Genomic DNA, 16,849 nt, shown 5'->3' with positions numbered 1-16,849 from the left:
AAACTCAAAATTGAGAACCTGCTCGTGTCGGGAGCGGTATCATCACACTTTTATTGTTGTTTGTAGTCATGAACAGTTATTTAAGCACGAACATGATTGTTTACATCATAAAATTGATTTTGACACGACCATGATTCGTTTGCATTTTTCAAGACAGGAAGTAGGGAAAATGGCGCCTTTGTACAGTTGCGGGATGTGACGTCACACGGGGACTTCATTTGCTGTGCGTCAGTCAACATGACGTCACTGAGCTAAAGGCTACATTAGCGTTCACAAAATCAACTCATGTACGCTTTGAAAAATGTTCGCTAGCAAGGAGGGAAATATCATTAGCATCGAAATTACATTGTTCAAACACTTATTACATTTTCACAACAGATAACTTTCATGTGGAAAACACTACGGTGGAGATAATACACACAATCATCATATAAATACATATTGAAGAAAATGAATAAAATATACAATAAATGCTATCAATTCAATGAAATGTCTTTTTTTTTTTTTTTTTTGCCTCTTTTACAGTTCGAAGGTCGAAAATTGGTCCTGCTTTAAAGTTAGATCTGGTCTAAAGTGACTAGCACTGGTCTAACTTGGGACCAGGTCTAAAGTCGATCCGGGTCTAATGACTGGCACATTTTTTAGACCAAGTATGAGGATGCAAGTGCTGAACATTTGGGAAGTGGAAAATGCAATTGTAGCATTTGGGCGTTGGGGAGTGCGGCCAAAACTCGGGCTTAGTGACTCGCTTGCCCTCGGGCGCAACTTGGTTGAAATTAGCGAGACGTCCATGTTTGAGTACACCCTAAAAGAGCACAGTCCGCCTGTGCCTCGTAGTCAGCCGTGAGTAGGCGCACGTCAAAGAAAGCCGGGGCGGGGTCCAGCATGTGGACTGGCGCTTCGGCCGCATTCGAGCGCCTCGTTGCCGGCCATAAGTGTGCGCAGCAGTGTCAGGAGGTTTTGGTTTTGGTGTTTTTCTTTTGAAATCTTTGTAATTTGCCTCACAGTTCTGAAGACCGGGGGTTCAACTCCCGGTGTGGCTTTCATCCCGCATCCCAAAAACATGCATTCGGTGAAGACTTGAAATTGCCCATAGGTGAGAATGAGAATGTGAGCGCAAATGGCTGATGAAACGTGCCCCGCGATTGGCTGGCGACCAGTTCTGGGTGTGCCTCGCCCGAAGATAGCCGGGATGGGCGCCGGCGCGCTCGTGACCCGAGTGGGGAAAATGGACGGCATTCAAATTTGCCACTTTTTCTGGAGCTAGCGTATCAAATATACATTATATACATAACATTTGGATTTTTATTATTTTTTAGGTTGGACCTATCTTAATGTTCAGCTTGTTGTTTTTAAAGTGTCTTCCCCCCCAAAAAGTTGGGAGGTGTTCTGCGTCCCACGTTGCATGGGTTGTCTGCATCGGCCTCCAGGGGGCAGTGTGGCCACGCACGCAGATATAACAAGGAAAATCCCAGCAATGCATTATTTGGGATGCGTGGAAACCAACATCCCTGTGTCATCTTTCTGTATCTGTCGGCCATCAAAGACATTTTGCGTAAAGTTCAACAGAATCGCGCTCACTTACTCTTTTCCGGTAAAACGTTTTACAGGAAAACACGTAACAGCTGCTACGCTATAGCAGCTAGTGCTCGCGTTCTCCTCAGGTGGAGACTGCACGTTCTGAAGAGACCCACTGGGAGAGGACGCATACTGATAAAGGACTCCATTAAAATGTTCCTTTTCCAGTGTATGTGACGGTCCGGATATCGGACGTTGTACCATCTGCAAGTTTTTACCCGTGCAAGTAAAGTCCAACGGCACGGGGTTTGGGGGGGCACAGATATTGCTGCGTCCCAACTAAGGACAAAAGTAGGATTAGTCCAAGCAGACTGGCTTTTGCAGTCAAAATCTGATTTTTTTTTTTTTTTTAAATTGAAAATGTTAAGAGGTCTCATTTGACCATGTGTAAAACCAATTAAAAAAAAAAGAAAAAAATTAAAAAGCATTGGGACATCATCCTGCCTTACAAACATTTCATGACGAAATTAGCATCAGAGAAAAGTCTCAACAACAGATTCAATGTTAACAAAAGTGCATTGGCTGAATCGCCATCAAAAAGGGTTAGGAAACCACACCCGAATAAAAGCTCACTTTGCAACTGTTTGGCTAACAAGCACTGAAAGTCAGAAGGTGTCCGCGCATGCTAACAGGAGAGGCTAACTGGAAAGGCTACATGTGGCGGCGTCGCCGCGCTTGAGTAAGCGGCTAACAGCCGGCGTCGAGCCAAAACCGCCGCGTCCGATCTGCACATTCGCTGCGATTTCTCAATGAAAGTTGCTAATTTTGCCGCCAAATGACATTTTTTTTTTATTTATAGCTTTTTAGGCCACGAAAATAGCGGCTCGGCCCACTTGCGCTCAAATAAAGGGAGACTGTGGCACCTGAACTCTCGACATTTGACGACAACATTGATTCATGTTGAAAAGCTAAAATAACACAATTAGCGTAGATCAAGATTTCATTCTTACATTACTGATAAAAGGTCAAGAAAAGCGCACTGGCTTGCGGTTCCGATTTCCCCCACCTACCCTAAAAGCCGCTCATTTTTCACCACGTACGCGGCAACTAAAGCGGAGTCACGTCGGATGTTTAAGCTGGAGCGTCACGTCGCCATGGGAACAACTGGAGCGGAATGGGCAGACTAAAAAAAAGTGGGACGCAAATGCTCGACGGCAGTTTGACTCCGTTGTGTATTTCAGTCTCGTTTTTCATGCCGCTCGCGTGTGTTCACTAACGTCCGCCTTATCGAGACGAGTTACATTTTCATCACGTGCCATGTCTGATTTTGGACACTGTTTTCGTGTTTTTTGGACCAAGCATTCAGGAATTTAGACGCGCGAAAGCCTGAATTAACGAGAACCGACAAGAAAATGGCGGCACCGTGTGTGGAGAGGGAGTAAAAATATTTTGGACAAATAAAGGAAAACAAAAAAAAAAAAACCTGCCTACCGACCCCCAGGCCTGAAATGTAGGAAATCGGAACCACAACATTTTTTTTTTCCTTAGCATCTATTAGCAATAGCCGCATATACAAAAATGGAGTCGGCTAACAAATGTCGCGCTATCCTTAGCAAGTGGTGAGTTTGTACGAGATGTCGCGCGTCTCGATCACGTCAAACGTGCTCAATGTGCACGTGAGCTGCTAACTGAAAATGCTACATGCGGCTAACTTCCTCGGTGCTAACAACAAACGTGAAGCTGCAAAAAGCAACGGCTGTCGTCGCGCGTTTGACTCGTCAGGCGGCGTGCGGCGCGGACTCGGCTGCGTGGAGGTAGACAGAGTGACATCATTGACCCCGGCGTGGGGGCGTAACCGGTGCAGCTTTGCGGGCGGGACATTCGTTTCTCAATTTGATTTAGTGACGCTAACCGGCGGTCTTGACACTTTGCTGCATTGCGCAAAAGAAAATTTGAACTAAAGTCCTCCTGAGGTCACTTCCTGTTTCACGGCCTTCCGACTGTAACCTAAAAAAAAAGCTGTTTTGAATTGTACTTTTTTAAACGTGACGGATTTAAATGCTTTTAATCACGTAAAGCGCATTGAGTTACCTTGTGTATGAAATGCGCGATACAAATAAATGAGCTTCTCCTTATTGTTAAGACGGTTTTTATCATTCGGGTTCTCATGATCGTTTTTTTACGCGAGTCAACTGATCCCACTTCCTGTTCCACTGGCTCCGCCCACCTGAGAAATGATCAGGAAAGACTCGGGAAAATCCAATCAACTTTTCCTCCGCGCGTCGCGCACGCATGTGGGTGTTTCGCGCGAGGCCGGCCGGGCCCAGCGCTCAGACCACGGTGCTGACGGAGGGATCCGATAGGTTGATCTGTCCGGTGATGTCGGTCGGGTACGGCTGCACGGACGGGAAGGAGGAACACGGAGCGACGTTAACGTGTCTTAATGGTCATCGGCATCGTCAACGCGGCCGTCGTCATCACCTGCAGGTTCTTCCTCCAGACGTTGACGGCGGCGAACGCCAGCTGCATCTGCTTCCTGCGGGCGTCCTTGTGGCGCTTGTAGGCAATCTCAATGAAGATGAGGAAGATGCCCGCCACGATGCCGCCCGCCACCAGCATGAACACGCCTGAAGCAAAAAGAAAACGGGAAGGGCGCCACCGCGTCGGCGCCGAGTGGACCGGTTGCCTCGTGTCATACTAAAGCGACTCCGACTAGCCGAGACAAAGTTCCTCGGCGAGTCAAGAGGATTCGGGGGGGGGGGGGGGGCGGCGCTGCTCACCTGCCATGTTTTCGAAGGTCAGCGTCGCGGGCGCGTTGCTCCTGGAGTCGCACTCCTGGTAGCGAACCCAAGTCTTGTCCAGGTCCTCCATGAAGCCGTTCTCGTGAGAACTGAGGAAGGCCGAGAAGGACGCTTCTGTTGGTTCGGTGGGCCCGCCGCACGCGTCAAGACGCTCGACAAACCGCCGGAATCTGGTGTCGGGGAGAGCGGATCGCTCCCCGTTTTCGGGTCCAAAGCAGACCGGATCGACGAGGTTCAATAAGGAGATATTTACGACGGAGAACCTTTGCGCGAGTCCTCCGAGTTGCGCCGCCGAGCCGACCCTCCTCCCGAGGCGCTTTTGGGGGCCGCGACAACAACTGGCGGGTAACCCGAACCAGCGACGCCCGTTTTCCAAATTCAGTGCTGGCGAAAAGGATTGCCTTGGAAAGTTGGTCACGGAAAATGCCCGACGGACCAGGTCCGACAAGGTGGCACATTTCCGCTTTGAAATTTACATGAGGAATTTCATGCTATTTTTTTGTCCAATAAGTACGCAGTAACTTTGCTCATTTTTCTGTGAATTAAAAATCAAGTCTTAAACATTTGTCAGTTATTTGTCTCGGTTTTTTTTTTGTTTCTTACGTATGTGCAAAAAACGCCAAAAGACCCACGTCAGTTTTCGAGGCCACCATTTTATGAGGGTCTGGACGCGCCGCGCCGCATTTCAAGACGGGCGGCAGATGGAAATCTTAATGCGTGCGGTGTGGATCATCGGCGCACCCCAAAGTGTTGAAGGAGTGACCCCCCCCCCCCCCCCCGGCGGGTGCGGGTGCGGGTGGCCCACCTGAGGATGGCGAGCGACACGTTCTGCTTCCAGGGGCTGTCCTTCCGCATGCCGATGCCGAATCCCGAGCGGAAGAAAAGTTCCCCGGTGGTCACCAGGTCGCATTTCTGCGACGCCTCGAACTCCAGCACGGCGCTGTCCCAGATGAAGGCGTGCAGTTTGCTAGCGGGGACGGAAAAAGGGGAGGAGCCTATTTAGTCCTTGTTCCGAATGAAGCTTTTTATTTTTGGGGCTGAACTTTGAGAAGGTGGAGCGCCGGAAGCCAGAGCGCGGGCGGCGGTCTGCACGGCGAGCAGAGGGCCAGGTCTCGACGAGCTCATTCAGATGCTAATGCTACTCTACCGGGTTCTGGCGGGGCTACGTCGAGTGACCCCTGACCCTGTTGCCGACCGCCCGCGACAGGTGGCAAACACGAAGAGACGGCATTTTTTTTTTTTAAAGAACTTTCCCCATCCCGTCAACTGCCAACAAATTGAATTTGTTGCGCGACCTCGCTCGGAACGGGTCTCCGACGCCGTTCATCTCTCCCGACCTAGCAAAAACTCACGGGACGGGATCAGAGTCGCTATTCCGGACGTACGAGGTGGCGCTTTGGTGACTTTCAGGACGGTCGGATGTAGAAATACTCGCGCGAGGACGCGTCGGAGGTGTTCCTTTCTCACTTGTCTCTGACGGCCTGAATGGCCTCGGCGGCGCTCTCGTAGTTGTGCTTCTCCATGTGCCGATACATCGTGCTGAGCTCCACTTGACGGCGGAAGTAGATGTCCACCGAACTCTGCTTCACCGTCGCGTAGATGAACTTGTCCGACGGGTTACGCAGCTGACGTGTGCCAAACCAGGAGGAAAAACAGACACGCGACGTCACACGTCCGGACGCACCTTACAAAGTTGCGCGTGAACGCATGAAACGCAGCTGGAACGTGCCTTGGAAAGGAAACGCAAGGTCAAGTGCAAAAAAACACACACACACACACACAAAAAAAAGATCGGAATCAAGATGGACAAAACGGAAAAAGATGGAAAAGTCTCACCGTGACGTGGGTGATGGTGGTGGTGGTGATGATGAAATGAGATGAGGACAACGGGGCCGCGACGACGGAGGCTCGCCGGCGGGAACCCGTCGCGACGTCGCCGGCAGACAAACGTACGCGGAAAACGCAAAGCGCTCCGGAACACGAGTCAAGTCGCTCCACGTTTAAAGGATCAAAAACCCCGAAAGTGGCGTCAAAGCCGTCAATGCCAAAGGCAAAGTTCACGCAAAGCTCTTCCATCTCCTTGACGTTGCGCTAGTAGCTTACTAGTTGTTCTCGTGCTTTTCCACGGGGTGTACTACGCTTGGCCAAATTCTTCATCTTCACTTGCCCGTGAAAATATGCAAGCAAACGATAGACGCCGGCTGGACACGTTTCAATCGTATCTCGAGCCACTGAAGCCTTTTGAACCGCTTCATCCGACGAAGCGTTCGAGCCCAGCTAAAATTCGAGGACGCGGTGAAGATCCCCCCGCGGTGCGAATCGCCGCTGACCCTGGGGTCGTTGATGCCAGTGATGCGCTCCTCAGGCCGGTCCAGCACCAGGAAGGCGGCCAGGTTGGCCGTGTACGACGCCACGATGATCATGGCGAAGCCCGCCCACACCATTCCCAGAATCCTCGCCGAAAAACTCCTCGGGGCTCCTGGCGGAAGGGCGCACGTTTCAGACGCGCCGGGGACCGCGCGCCGGCCGGGCTCACCTTCTCCGATCCCGGAATTGAGCAGAACTCCCCAGGAGAACCACATGGCCGAGGACAGGGTGAGGGCGTCTTCTTCTTCTTCTTCGCTGTTGACTTTAAACCTTCCGAAGGGGCTGCAAGCAAGCAAGCAGGCAGGCGTCAGCGCCAGTCCGCCGAGGTCACGTCGAGTCAAAGGCGATCCTCACCTGAATCGGTCCAATAGGTAGAGCATCACTGCCACCACGTGCACCGACAGGCCGACGAGGAGCCACAAAGTGCTCTGGAAAGGTTGCATGAAGGAGTCCAGCGTGCTGCGAGGGATTTCCTGCACTCGAGACAAGCGCCGGCGGTCAAGACCGCCGCGGTGGTTTCCCGAGCAAACGCCGGTCCGCCGGTCACCTTCTTGACCAGGATGGTGAGGCCCTGGTACTTGAACGGCTTGGAGAACTCGATGTACTGAGCGCGCTCGTTGTTGATGGTGAGGGGCGCCACGATCATGTCGGCCAGACCGCCCAGGAGCTCGCCCATCATGCCGTTCCACTCCTTCTTGTTGCTGTTGTTCACCTGCCGGCACGCCACGACACGTCGCAAGGCCTCCCGCAAAGCGCGCCGGCCGACGTTTCGCCCGTTCGGCCCGCTCCGCCTCCGATCCGGGCGCCGGCTAAGAAAGTGGAGGAGCCGCGACCAGGCCTGACAGGCCTGACAGGCCTGACAGGCCTGGTCGCGGCACCAAGGAAATGCGACGGGCGACCGACACGGAATCGCGCCTCGCCAATTTGCATCGTTGCGGTCGTGAAATGCGCCCATTTTTTGGGGGTTTGGCGAGCGAGCCGAGCGAGCCGCCTGAAATGTGTCTTACTCTCTCTTGCGTTCCAAACTTGCCGTCGGCCACCAGGTGGACCTCGTACGTGAAGTTCATGCTCATGGCCAACTTGATCAGAAGATCGATGCAGAAGCCGTAACAGCATTGCGGAACCGTCGGCTGACCTGCGAGACGCAGAGGCGCGCGGACCGCCGTCAGCTGTGCGCGAGCGAGCGTACGGTGCTAAGATTGGGTGACGGACATACAGGAAGTGCGTGACGGCTAAAGAAACGGAGCGTGCCCGTCGCCATGACGCTACGTGCTAGCCAAGAGGTGGAGCCGCTCTCCTGCGCCGCACATACCGAGAGACGGGATGCGCGCCGCGGCATCTCTCTTAGCCAATACGATGGCGGGAAAGTGCCGCAGCGGCGGTGGCCAATGGGAGAGCAGCTCTACTCTACTGTCGTACAAGGATGTTTACGTTCCTTTTTGGTTTTTTTTTTTTTGCTTTCCTGTCCTGAAATTCTTTGGGAACCCTTTTCCTAACGTGAATCTTGTCAACGAAAAGTGGACAGAAGCGAAAACAACTTAGATGATGACAAAAGTAACATGTAGAGTCAATTTGCTCCCTACCCGGGATGGTTCCGTTGGGTCCGGTGCACATGACCTTTTTGATGAGGACTCCGTTGACGGTGTACTCCTCCTTACACGTTCCGTCCGTCTTGGTGGGCTTCACGTAGACGAACGGCTCCTGGTGGATGGTCACGATCTGCGTGCGCACGCCAGGTTGTTGCCCACCGCGGACGACGACGACGACGTCGTCCGCGCGTTAGCGTACCTTCAGTTTGGTGGACATCTGATAGCCGACGGGCTTCTCCGTCTCCCCGCCGGGCCAGATGATCTTCCGCTGGGGGTTCATCAGCACCTGACCCGGCCGGGCGCACATGCCACGTGACTGCGTGTAGTCACGCGTGACTCTGCGCGTGAACGCGGCCCACCTGCGATCCGTTGAAGATCCCGACCTGTACGAGTCTTCCGGGCTTCTGCTGGTAGTTGAGGATGTTGTAAGTGGCGAAGCGGCGGTCGCCGTCGTCGTTGAACTCGACGCGGCCCGTCAGGCCCTCGGCGTACTTTGATGACATCAGCACCCTGTCGGCCAATCGGAGCTCCGTGTCACCGCGCCCGACCTTGACGTGGAGTGAGTGTCGCCGCACCTTTTGAAGAGGGGTCCCGTCCTCCAGATGTTGGTGTTGCCCACGCACCCGCGCGGCGGTTCCGTGATGTTCTCCTTGTCCAGAAGCTCCTGCAGGGACTGCGCCACCACTCCCACGGCGTCCATGATGTGCGCCGACTCGTTCTTACCGTTAATCAGTTGGAGACCCAGCAGGCCTAAGCGGCGTGTGCGCACGGGTGCGCGCACACATTCCGCACACACACGCACGCACACACGCACGCACACGTTACAAACAGGCAGAGCGCTACGCGTGTCATTGGAACACACGCGCGCGCGCGCATGCTAATTCCACAAATGTCTTTAATTACAGCTCCGGGCGCTCCAGGCACCCAAAGTGCACGCTGGGAGTCGGCAGCCGCGCATTAATTAAACCCCTCCGCCGATTTTTCCACACCAGTCGCATGAAGCGCCGCTAACTTCACTGTGAGTACTGCTCGCCTTTTCGCCGTTGGGTTAAAAAAAAAAACAAAAAAAAAAAAAAAAAACGCCACCTGTTAAAAGCGCCTCACAGCGTTTGTTCGCATTAGCAAAGGAAATCAAGTCCTGTGGAAATTTGAAAGGGTTCGTCGGCACTCGGTACCGCCGGGAAGCGGCTCAGAGCGGAAAACGCCACGCTCGGCCTTGTCTGGAGCAAATCTGCGGCGTGGAGCTTTCTTGCAGCCATTTTCGGGGGTGATTTGAAGCTTCCTCCGAAATCTTCCTAAATTTGTCAGCGTTTGCTTTTTTTCCGTATTTAGCGAGCGCCCGATCCATTTCGCGCAGCTGTTGGGGGCGCCGTAAAAGACGTCGCGGCTCCGTGTTGTTTGTCAAATGCTCTCCAAACGTATTTTGCGGAGGATCATCATCCATTAAAACAAAACTTCGGCCCAGCAACGTACAAACGCCGAACGGGAATGACGCACTCTGTCTGTGTTGTTTTGCGTCACTTTCTACAATTGGCTAACCCGTCCTGTCTCATTGTGCTAGCGAGCTGATAGAAAACATTAACCCTGTCCAGCAAACACTTGGACTGAGAACTTTTCAACTGAGCAATCGTTGAGTTTTTTTTTTTTTTTTTTTTTTTAATGGGAATGCTGACAACGCTAGCAGGCAGCTGCTAAGCTTGTTCTTCATGCGTCCGGTGAAGAAAGCCACGCGAAGGACACCGAAGGTCTCTGGACACGGAATCGCTTGGATTTCGGGCCGCGCGTCGACACGCTTTCTTTTTGGGCGTTTTGCCGTTGGCCGATCACGCGACGTCGACAGTCAAGCGTCGCAATAAAAGGAAGGAAGCGGCTTTTAAATGTGCAAGGATGCAAAGCTCGGCCTTCCTTGTCCAGATGCCTTCGGCGCACGCAAACGGCCGACGCTCCTCGGCACTTCCCGTCTGGCGACACCCGTCGAGTGCGTCACGCGTCGACGAGACCCCGCCTGACGACTCCTTGACGCGTGACGACTCGCTGACACGCGGCGCTCGCGTGCGTCGACGAGTCCTCGCTTTGTCGTCAGCAAGTCGTCGCGCGTGTCGAGGGGTCAAGAAATTGACGACGGCGGCGGACGTCGTGACCCACGTCGCAAAGGGCGTGGCCCACGCGTGTGAAGCGGCGGCGTCTTACCGGTATCTGTTCAGAAAATGATGTCACCGTGGTTACCGTGGCAACACAAGAAGTCCGCCCCCAACTCCCACCAGCAAACATTTTCACAGTGACCCCCCCCCCCCCCCCAGTTTCCATCATGCCGCTGACGTCGACGTTAGCATTAAGCTAAGAGGCTTTGTTTGAGGTTTGGTTGACCATTTGAATTTTCCCCACGTACAACGTTGAAAGTTGTAAACTTCAAATGGCAAAAAGCAAGTGGCCCTCGCGGCCTCGCGTCTTCGCAGTCTTTCCTTTCCTTTCCTGAACTTGTACAAACATCTCCCATTTCTTGACAGCAACAACGTGAGAGCAAATGCAAAGGAATACTTTCATGTTTTGTTTCTCCCTGGCTAACCCTAATCCAATAAAATCCAAAGAACTTTTTAACAAGGTTAAATGTGTAGTGGGAGGTGTCAAAATAAACTTTTTTGTATATAATTATAGTGTATCACGGATTTTCCCCATACGAGGTGGACGGGGGGGGGGGGGGTTGTGAACATATTCCACGCGCGAAACAACGCTGGGGGGGGGGTTCACTGCGACAGAGCACCTGCCCCCCCCCACGAGCGGCCCCCGCCCTCGCCGGCGTAACAACGACAAAAAGGCAGCGAGGCGGCGTGAGGAGAAAGACGCTAAAGAAGATGACACAAACAAAAAGATGTTAGAACATTGAAAAGCACACCAACGTTCAAACACGATCGGGATGTTTGAAGCTTCGACTGGCAAAGAAGGTCAAAGCGGGGACGACGCCGCCGAGGATCCGTCTGAGAGGCTGGGAGCGGTAACCATAGCAACCGGCAGGCAAACGGGCGGGCTAACGTCGCCACCTGCTAACCCCGCGCGGGCTTAAGCGCCGCCCGCACGGCCGCAAAGTGCTGACTGTTCACGCGCAAATAAGCCAACGATCACAGCTTGGCATTGAAACAAATCATCTGCCTCACAGTTGAGGGGTCGCACGTTGGGCCCCCGTCTCCGCTTTCCTCACGCGCGAGGTTCATTGTTCCGGAGACTGATTGTATGTCGATGAGTGGCCTATGATTGGCTTGCGGCCCATTCGGGGCGTGTCCCGCCTCTTGCCCGAAGATAGCTGGGAGAGGCTCCGCCACCGAAGCGAGGGGTAAGCGTGACAGAAAATGGACGCTACTTTACAGGTTTCGTGTACTGCGGGGTCAGGGGGTTTGCCCCCGCGATGGACGAATGGTTCCTTCCGGGTACAGACTACGCCAGTGGACTTTTGGCTCGAGTGTGTGCGGTACAAATTTTCGGAGGCTGACGTCGTGGGAAAATCCCAAACGGGGTTATTGGCGCTTATTCCCGGTAGTGCGGTGTTGCGTTTCGGGCCGAACGCAGCAGGAAGGCACCGTGTCTCGTTGAAAGCTTACGTGAGAGCCGACCCCAACCAACCAACCAACCAACCAACCAACCAACCAAGCGCTTGCTAATGCAGATGTTAGCCTGGCTCCGGCTAACGATGGACAGATTGGAAGAGAACAAAGTTGGATGAAAGCACAACACAGACAGGAAGAGGAAGAGGAGGACAAGCGCCACGTGAGTCACGTACCGTCTGGCGCTTCACTCAAAGCTTTCCCGGTCATTTCCCTCTCGCCGACGATCCAGACGTAACCGGAACCGGTCATGTTGAGATGACGGGCCGCTTTGTAGACGCCCGTCGCCTCGTCTTCGCTGGCGCCGGGTACCCACGTCCAAACGCAGAAGCGCGACAAACGGGACATGGTGAGCTTCCGTATTAGCGACTCTTCCGCATCGTCGCGGGTGGCGCTCAGCCCACTGACCTGGCGGACAGGATGATGACGCGGGCCTCCAGGTCTTTGGCGTCCAGGAGCAAAGCGGTCAGGTTGGTGTCGGGACCGAACAGCAGAACCTTCTCGGCCTGGAGCGCACACGGGAACATCACAAGACAGCGTAGCGCACGCTCCGTTAGCACGCCACCGGCCACGCCTTCCGTGCTCCCTCCCCCTCGCTCTGTACTAATAATTATCGTTGTGGAGGGGGGGGGGGGCTGGCGGAGGGGGGGCATCCAATGGGGAGCAGGAAGTGGAAGCTGGCGTACATGCAACCAACCAATCGGGGGCGTGCATGTTTGTATGCTAGCGAATCAAACCAAAGACGGGAGGGCGGTGGGGGGTGGGCTAGGGTGTCGGTGGGGGGGGGGGGGGGGGGGGGGCGGTGTCCGTCAGACCCCGCATGCAACCCTCACGTTAAAGGGGGCGTGTCTGTCCTGCATTCCCAACATTCCCAAAGATCATGACAAACCAAAAGAAAGATGGCTGCCTCCAGGATAACGGCTATCTCTGGATTGAGTGGGCGGGGCTTCGGTCGACTGACGAGATTGGTTGGGCGGGCGGCGTGCAGCGTTTGGAGCATGCAAGCGTTCTACCTTCGACAATCTTCTACCTTAGGCGTTCTCCGGAAGTCAAAGCCGTGTTGGTCCACGTTTTCATAGTTCCTGATTTTAGTCTGATGGTCGTGCGACAACAGAAAGAACATCACACACAAAGCGCACAAAACCGGACGGAATACAGTACGTACTGCCATTCGTGCGCGCACACACAACACAACACAACACGACACAAACGTAGGAAAGGCGCCGCGCGTGCGATGTCATCGGCGTGGATTGCGCGCCGTTTCTTGCCTCGGATGAATTGTCCATTCGATTGTGTTGATGTGTTCATGTCAACAAACGACGACACATTTGCGCGCTCGTATTGGTTTGATGCGCAAATGAGCCGAAGATGGGATATAAATTTCAACCTGAGGTTATTTTAAGAAGCAAAGACTAAAGAAGAAACAATCTGATGACGCAAAACCACAAAGTTTTGCCCGTTTGAGAGGGAAGACAACCAAACTGTTAGCTTAGCATAGCACACATCTCAGCTCAGCCTCTTAGCGGAGTGCAACATAGCCTAGCTAAAACACACACGCTGACGCTCGCAGGAAAGCAAAATATGCAAAATCCTCAGTAAGGACATGCTAAGCTAACGCAGCATGAGCTTCGTTACGTTTCTCGTGAATGTGTGTGCCACCACTACGACGTGAAACATTTATTTCACGCTAGCCTGTTAGCCTTAGCGCTTCCCAGATGTTCGCATGCTAATTCATGTCCAAATCGGTTGACTTTCCGATTTTATTTTCTCGCTCTCCTGTTTTGACGCGAACAAAACCAAAAATCTTCCATTGGAACAGGGGCGGTGTGAAGACTTTTCTATCCACGGTACAGCCCAAGACGCGTCCTCGCTAATGTGCTAACATGCACACCTCCCCCCCCCCAAAAAAAAAAAAAAAAAAAAAAAAAAACGAGCGAGAAGGAAGACGACCGTAATCGAGCAAAGGAAGATGATGACGATGAAGATGAGGAAACAGGAAGTACCGCGGGCGCATCCGCCGCTCCGGAGAAGCTTCGGGGGACGGGCGAAGTGAGCGTCGCGACGACAACGGCGTTTTGGCATTGGACGGCGGGATGTCGCCACGGTAACCGGCGTTTGCGCGAGCGTGTGCATCACCTTGGTCTCCTTCTCCTCCAGCAGCGTTTCCAGTCTTTTCTGCGCGGCTCGGCCTTCGTGGTCGTCGCTGACGATGAGGATGATGTGGTTCCAACGGAACTCTCGCATCAGGTCGAACCAAACGCTCGCCTGGTGCGAGTACGGCGGAACCGTGCGCAGGAACGACAGGTGAATGCTCTGCACGTGGGCGCACAATTTTTCCCTTTTTGCGTCGGAGTCCAAAGACAAAGCCTACTCTTAGTTGCCGTCGGCGACGCGGGCGCGCTCACCTTGTCGGAGTAGATGGACATGCGCGTGGTCAGGCCCACGACGGGGATGCGGTAGAATCCGGCCGTGTAGGACACGGGCGTCGGCGTCAGGTGGTCGTTGGACTGAGGCGGGTGGCTCACCAAGATGGCGTACACCTGAATCATCGTCATCGTCGGCATTGTGCCGCTGACATCGTCATCCACACCGGTCTGCGTCTTTCTGCTCTGCGCCGATCAGAGCGAGCGAGAGCGCGAGCGACAGAACGCCTGCGTGTAATCGCCGCGCTGGCCTCCTTTCGGCGCGGGCCTGGACTGCTGATCGACGGGCGGGGTCGTTTGGCGAGCGCGGAGGACGACGAAGCCGGAAGTCCGTCGTCGCCGCGTTGAGGCTACGTCACGCGCTATGCTAGCACTCGGGCTGCGCGAAGTCCCGCGTTGTTAGCACTTCAGCCGCGTGAGCTGGCGCTACATTAGCAAGTACCGTGCAAGCCTTTAAGCTAATTCGCTTAGCAGTGGGACTTAACACCGGCTATTTGGGAGCTATCGCATGCTAAAACTACATCCGGAAGTGCCATGCGCAAAGCGACAAGGTCCGCTTCTCTGGTCTCGAGCTGATTGAATGAGTGGCAACATTTTTTTTGCCGTCCGTATTTACATTCGTTTTTTGGAAACTGTGGCCAAAGAGGAAAAGAACCACCCGGACTATTATGGACACAAAGTTTAAAAGTCAGCATCTGGGATGCTACGGAGCTAGCTGTGTCGGTGCCGATGCCGAGGGGTAACAGACACAGCTGTGAAGGTGCCCTCCCTGCTCAAAAAGTACATCGAGGTTTTGGAGAAACATACGCTGCCATCCAAGCAACATCTTTTTCAGCAACGTCGTGACTTGGTACTAGAAGAGCGCAGCTTTGAAAATGTGAAGCGTGAAATACAACAACGGAGACCTCGGACTGTTGAACAGCTGAAGCTGAACATCAAGCAAGAATGGGAACGGATTCCACCTACAAAGCTTCACAAATGCACGTCCTCAGTTGCCAAATGTTTATCGAACATTGTTCAAAATAAAAAAAAGGGAACGCAGCGGTAAACGTGGCCCCGTCCCGGCTTTTTTTTTTTTTTTTTTTTTTTTTTTTTTTTTTTGGGGCAAACGTTGCGCCTGTAAATCTGTTGGCGACAAAGTTGGAATTTGTTGACCGGGGCAAGAAGCGGGCGACGAGCTGACCTGGTTGGAGATGAGGTCCTCGCAGACGGACAGCGCCATCTGGATGGCGTTGGGCTTGTGCGTGACGGCGATGGCGTTCATCTTGAAGCGGTCGCGGCCGTAGACGGCGTTGGCGTGGGCCACGGCGTCCCGGAAGACCTGCTCGTAACGCTTCTGGCTCAACACGGCGCCCACGTTGAGGACGCGCGGCTCGCAGCCACACAGCGCCACCGCGCCGCAGTGCAGCGCCAGCAGGAGGAGGGACGCGCGCACCTCCACTGGGGGGGGGGGGCACAGAGCACCAACGCTAAGTTGCGAGAGCAAATCTTTACGCACCACCAACCACAAAAACATACACAGTACACGCACAACACGCAAACTACACGTTGGACACGCTTGGAACACACAGACACGTACGCAACAAAACAATGTACACACTTTACACACAATTGCAAAATTGAAAAAAAGCACAGCGCCAGCTCTCGTGGGGCGATGACGTCACAGCGGGTGTTTGGGTGGCGTGACGTCATCCGGCCCAGCAGGAGGTGGTGGCAGCGGGCACTTACTGTGCGAAACGTTTGTTTTTCACAATAAAAGCGAGCGCCGATTCCCGCCCTGGGCTGCTTCCGGTCTCCTTGGCTCGTCCGTCGGCGTCCGCCCCGCACCTTGACTGCTTTTTTTTTTTTTTTTTTTTTGGGGTGGGGGGGGAGGGAGGGGCGTCCTGTTGATCGCGACGACGCCCTCTCCGATGTTTCCCTTTTCCCGCTCGGCGGCTTTTTGTTGACCTCTCGACGACGACGACGACGACGACGACGACGACTACGATGATGATGATGAGGATGGAGATGAAGAGGACGACTGCGTCTCCTATCTCTGATGCGCGCGCGCGCGCGCTCCCGAGACGACGACGACAGGCGGGATGCGCGCGGCCGCCGCAGCAGCGGGCACGAGCGAGCTTCGCCGCGCGCCGGTCGGGTTTAATCAAGCGATCATGCGCGCGCACGTGCGCTCCACGGACACGCATGCGCACACACGCCGGCCACGTTATTCATCCTGTTCCTAATATTTTGACCCTGAGCGGGACTCAAACGCAGGTCACTTGTAAGCGAGATCTTAGACGCTCTTCCTGCATCCATCCCGTCCATTTTCTTAGCTGCTTATCCCCACGAGGGTCGCAGGAGCGCCGGAGCCTGGACCGGTCGCGCCTCAGGTTGCAATTTGGAATGTCGCGTCGCGCGCGGCGGGAAAACCACGCCGCACGGAGAACATATGCGGGTCGGGATTCAAACCCCGATGCTCACAACTGTGCCCGGTTGCCGTCCTACTTCAAGGATAATGTTTGAAAATGATAATTGCATTTATTTTGACAAAAGCTAAAAAGTAGGGTCGCGGG

General features: G+C 53.9%; 1 protein-coding gene across 3 annotated transcripts; it reads right to left on the bottom strand.

The window, feature by feature from the left end:
- Positions 1–30: 30 nt before the first annotated feature.
- Positions 31–16,127, bottom strand: grin1b (glutamate receptor, ionotropic, N-methyl D-aspartate 1b). 3 transcript variants are annotated; one of them, XM_061817398.1, is made up of 21 exons: positions 16,023–16,127; positions 15,478–15,734; positions 14,277–14,411; positions 14,008–14,184; positions 12,902–12,964; positions 12,280–12,377; positions 12,048–12,169; positions 8,851–9,025; positions 8,635–8,785; positions 8,475–8,561; positions 8,270–8,405; positions 7,694–7,821; positions 7,234–7,398; positions 7,041–7,159; positions 6,856–6,968; positions 6,650–6,798; positions 5,787–5,944; positions 5,125–5,286; positions 4,299–4,408; positions 4,000–4,145; positions 31–3,914 (listed from the first exon to the last, which is right to left on the bottom strand). In XM_061817398.1, coding segments are annotated over exons 1-21 (2,718 nt in total). In that variant the 5' UTR covers positions 16,024–16,127; the 3' UTR covers positions 31–3,848. The 3 variants fall into 3 exon arrangements, with proteins under 3 accessions (XP_061673382.1, XP_061673383.1, XP_061673384.1); XM_061817399.1 differs by lacking the exon at positions 12,902–12,964; XM_061817400.1 differs by lacking the exons at positions 12,048–12,169; positions 12,280–12,377; positions 12,902–12,964; positions 16,023–16,127 and adding an exon at positions 15,904–16,006.
- Positions 16,128–16,849: the final 722 nt, after the last annotated feature.

The sequence above is a fragment of the Syngnathoides biaculeatus genome, chromosome 4, assembly GCF_019802595.1.
Source record: "Syngnathoides biaculeatus isolate LvHL_M chromosome 4, ASM1980259v1, whole genome shotgun sequence".
Classification (NCBI taxonomy): domain Eukaryota; kingdom Metazoa; phylum Chordata; class Actinopteri; order Syngnathiformes; family Syngnathidae; genus Syngnathoides; species Syngnathoides biaculeatus.
This window is presented reverse-complemented; position numbering and strand designations above follow the sequence as displayed.

Coding starts and splice junctions, on each gene's coding strand:
- grin1b (XM_061817398.1), bottom strand. Junction 9,026..12,047: donor TTTGAGTGAAGCGCCAGACG/GTACGTGACTCA, acceptor CACGCCGCTTAG/GCCTGCTGGGTCTCCAACTG. Junction 5,287..5,786: donor ATTCAGGCCGTCAGAGACAA/GTGAGAAAGGAA, acceptor CGTCCCCGCTAG/CAAACTGCACGCCTTCATCT.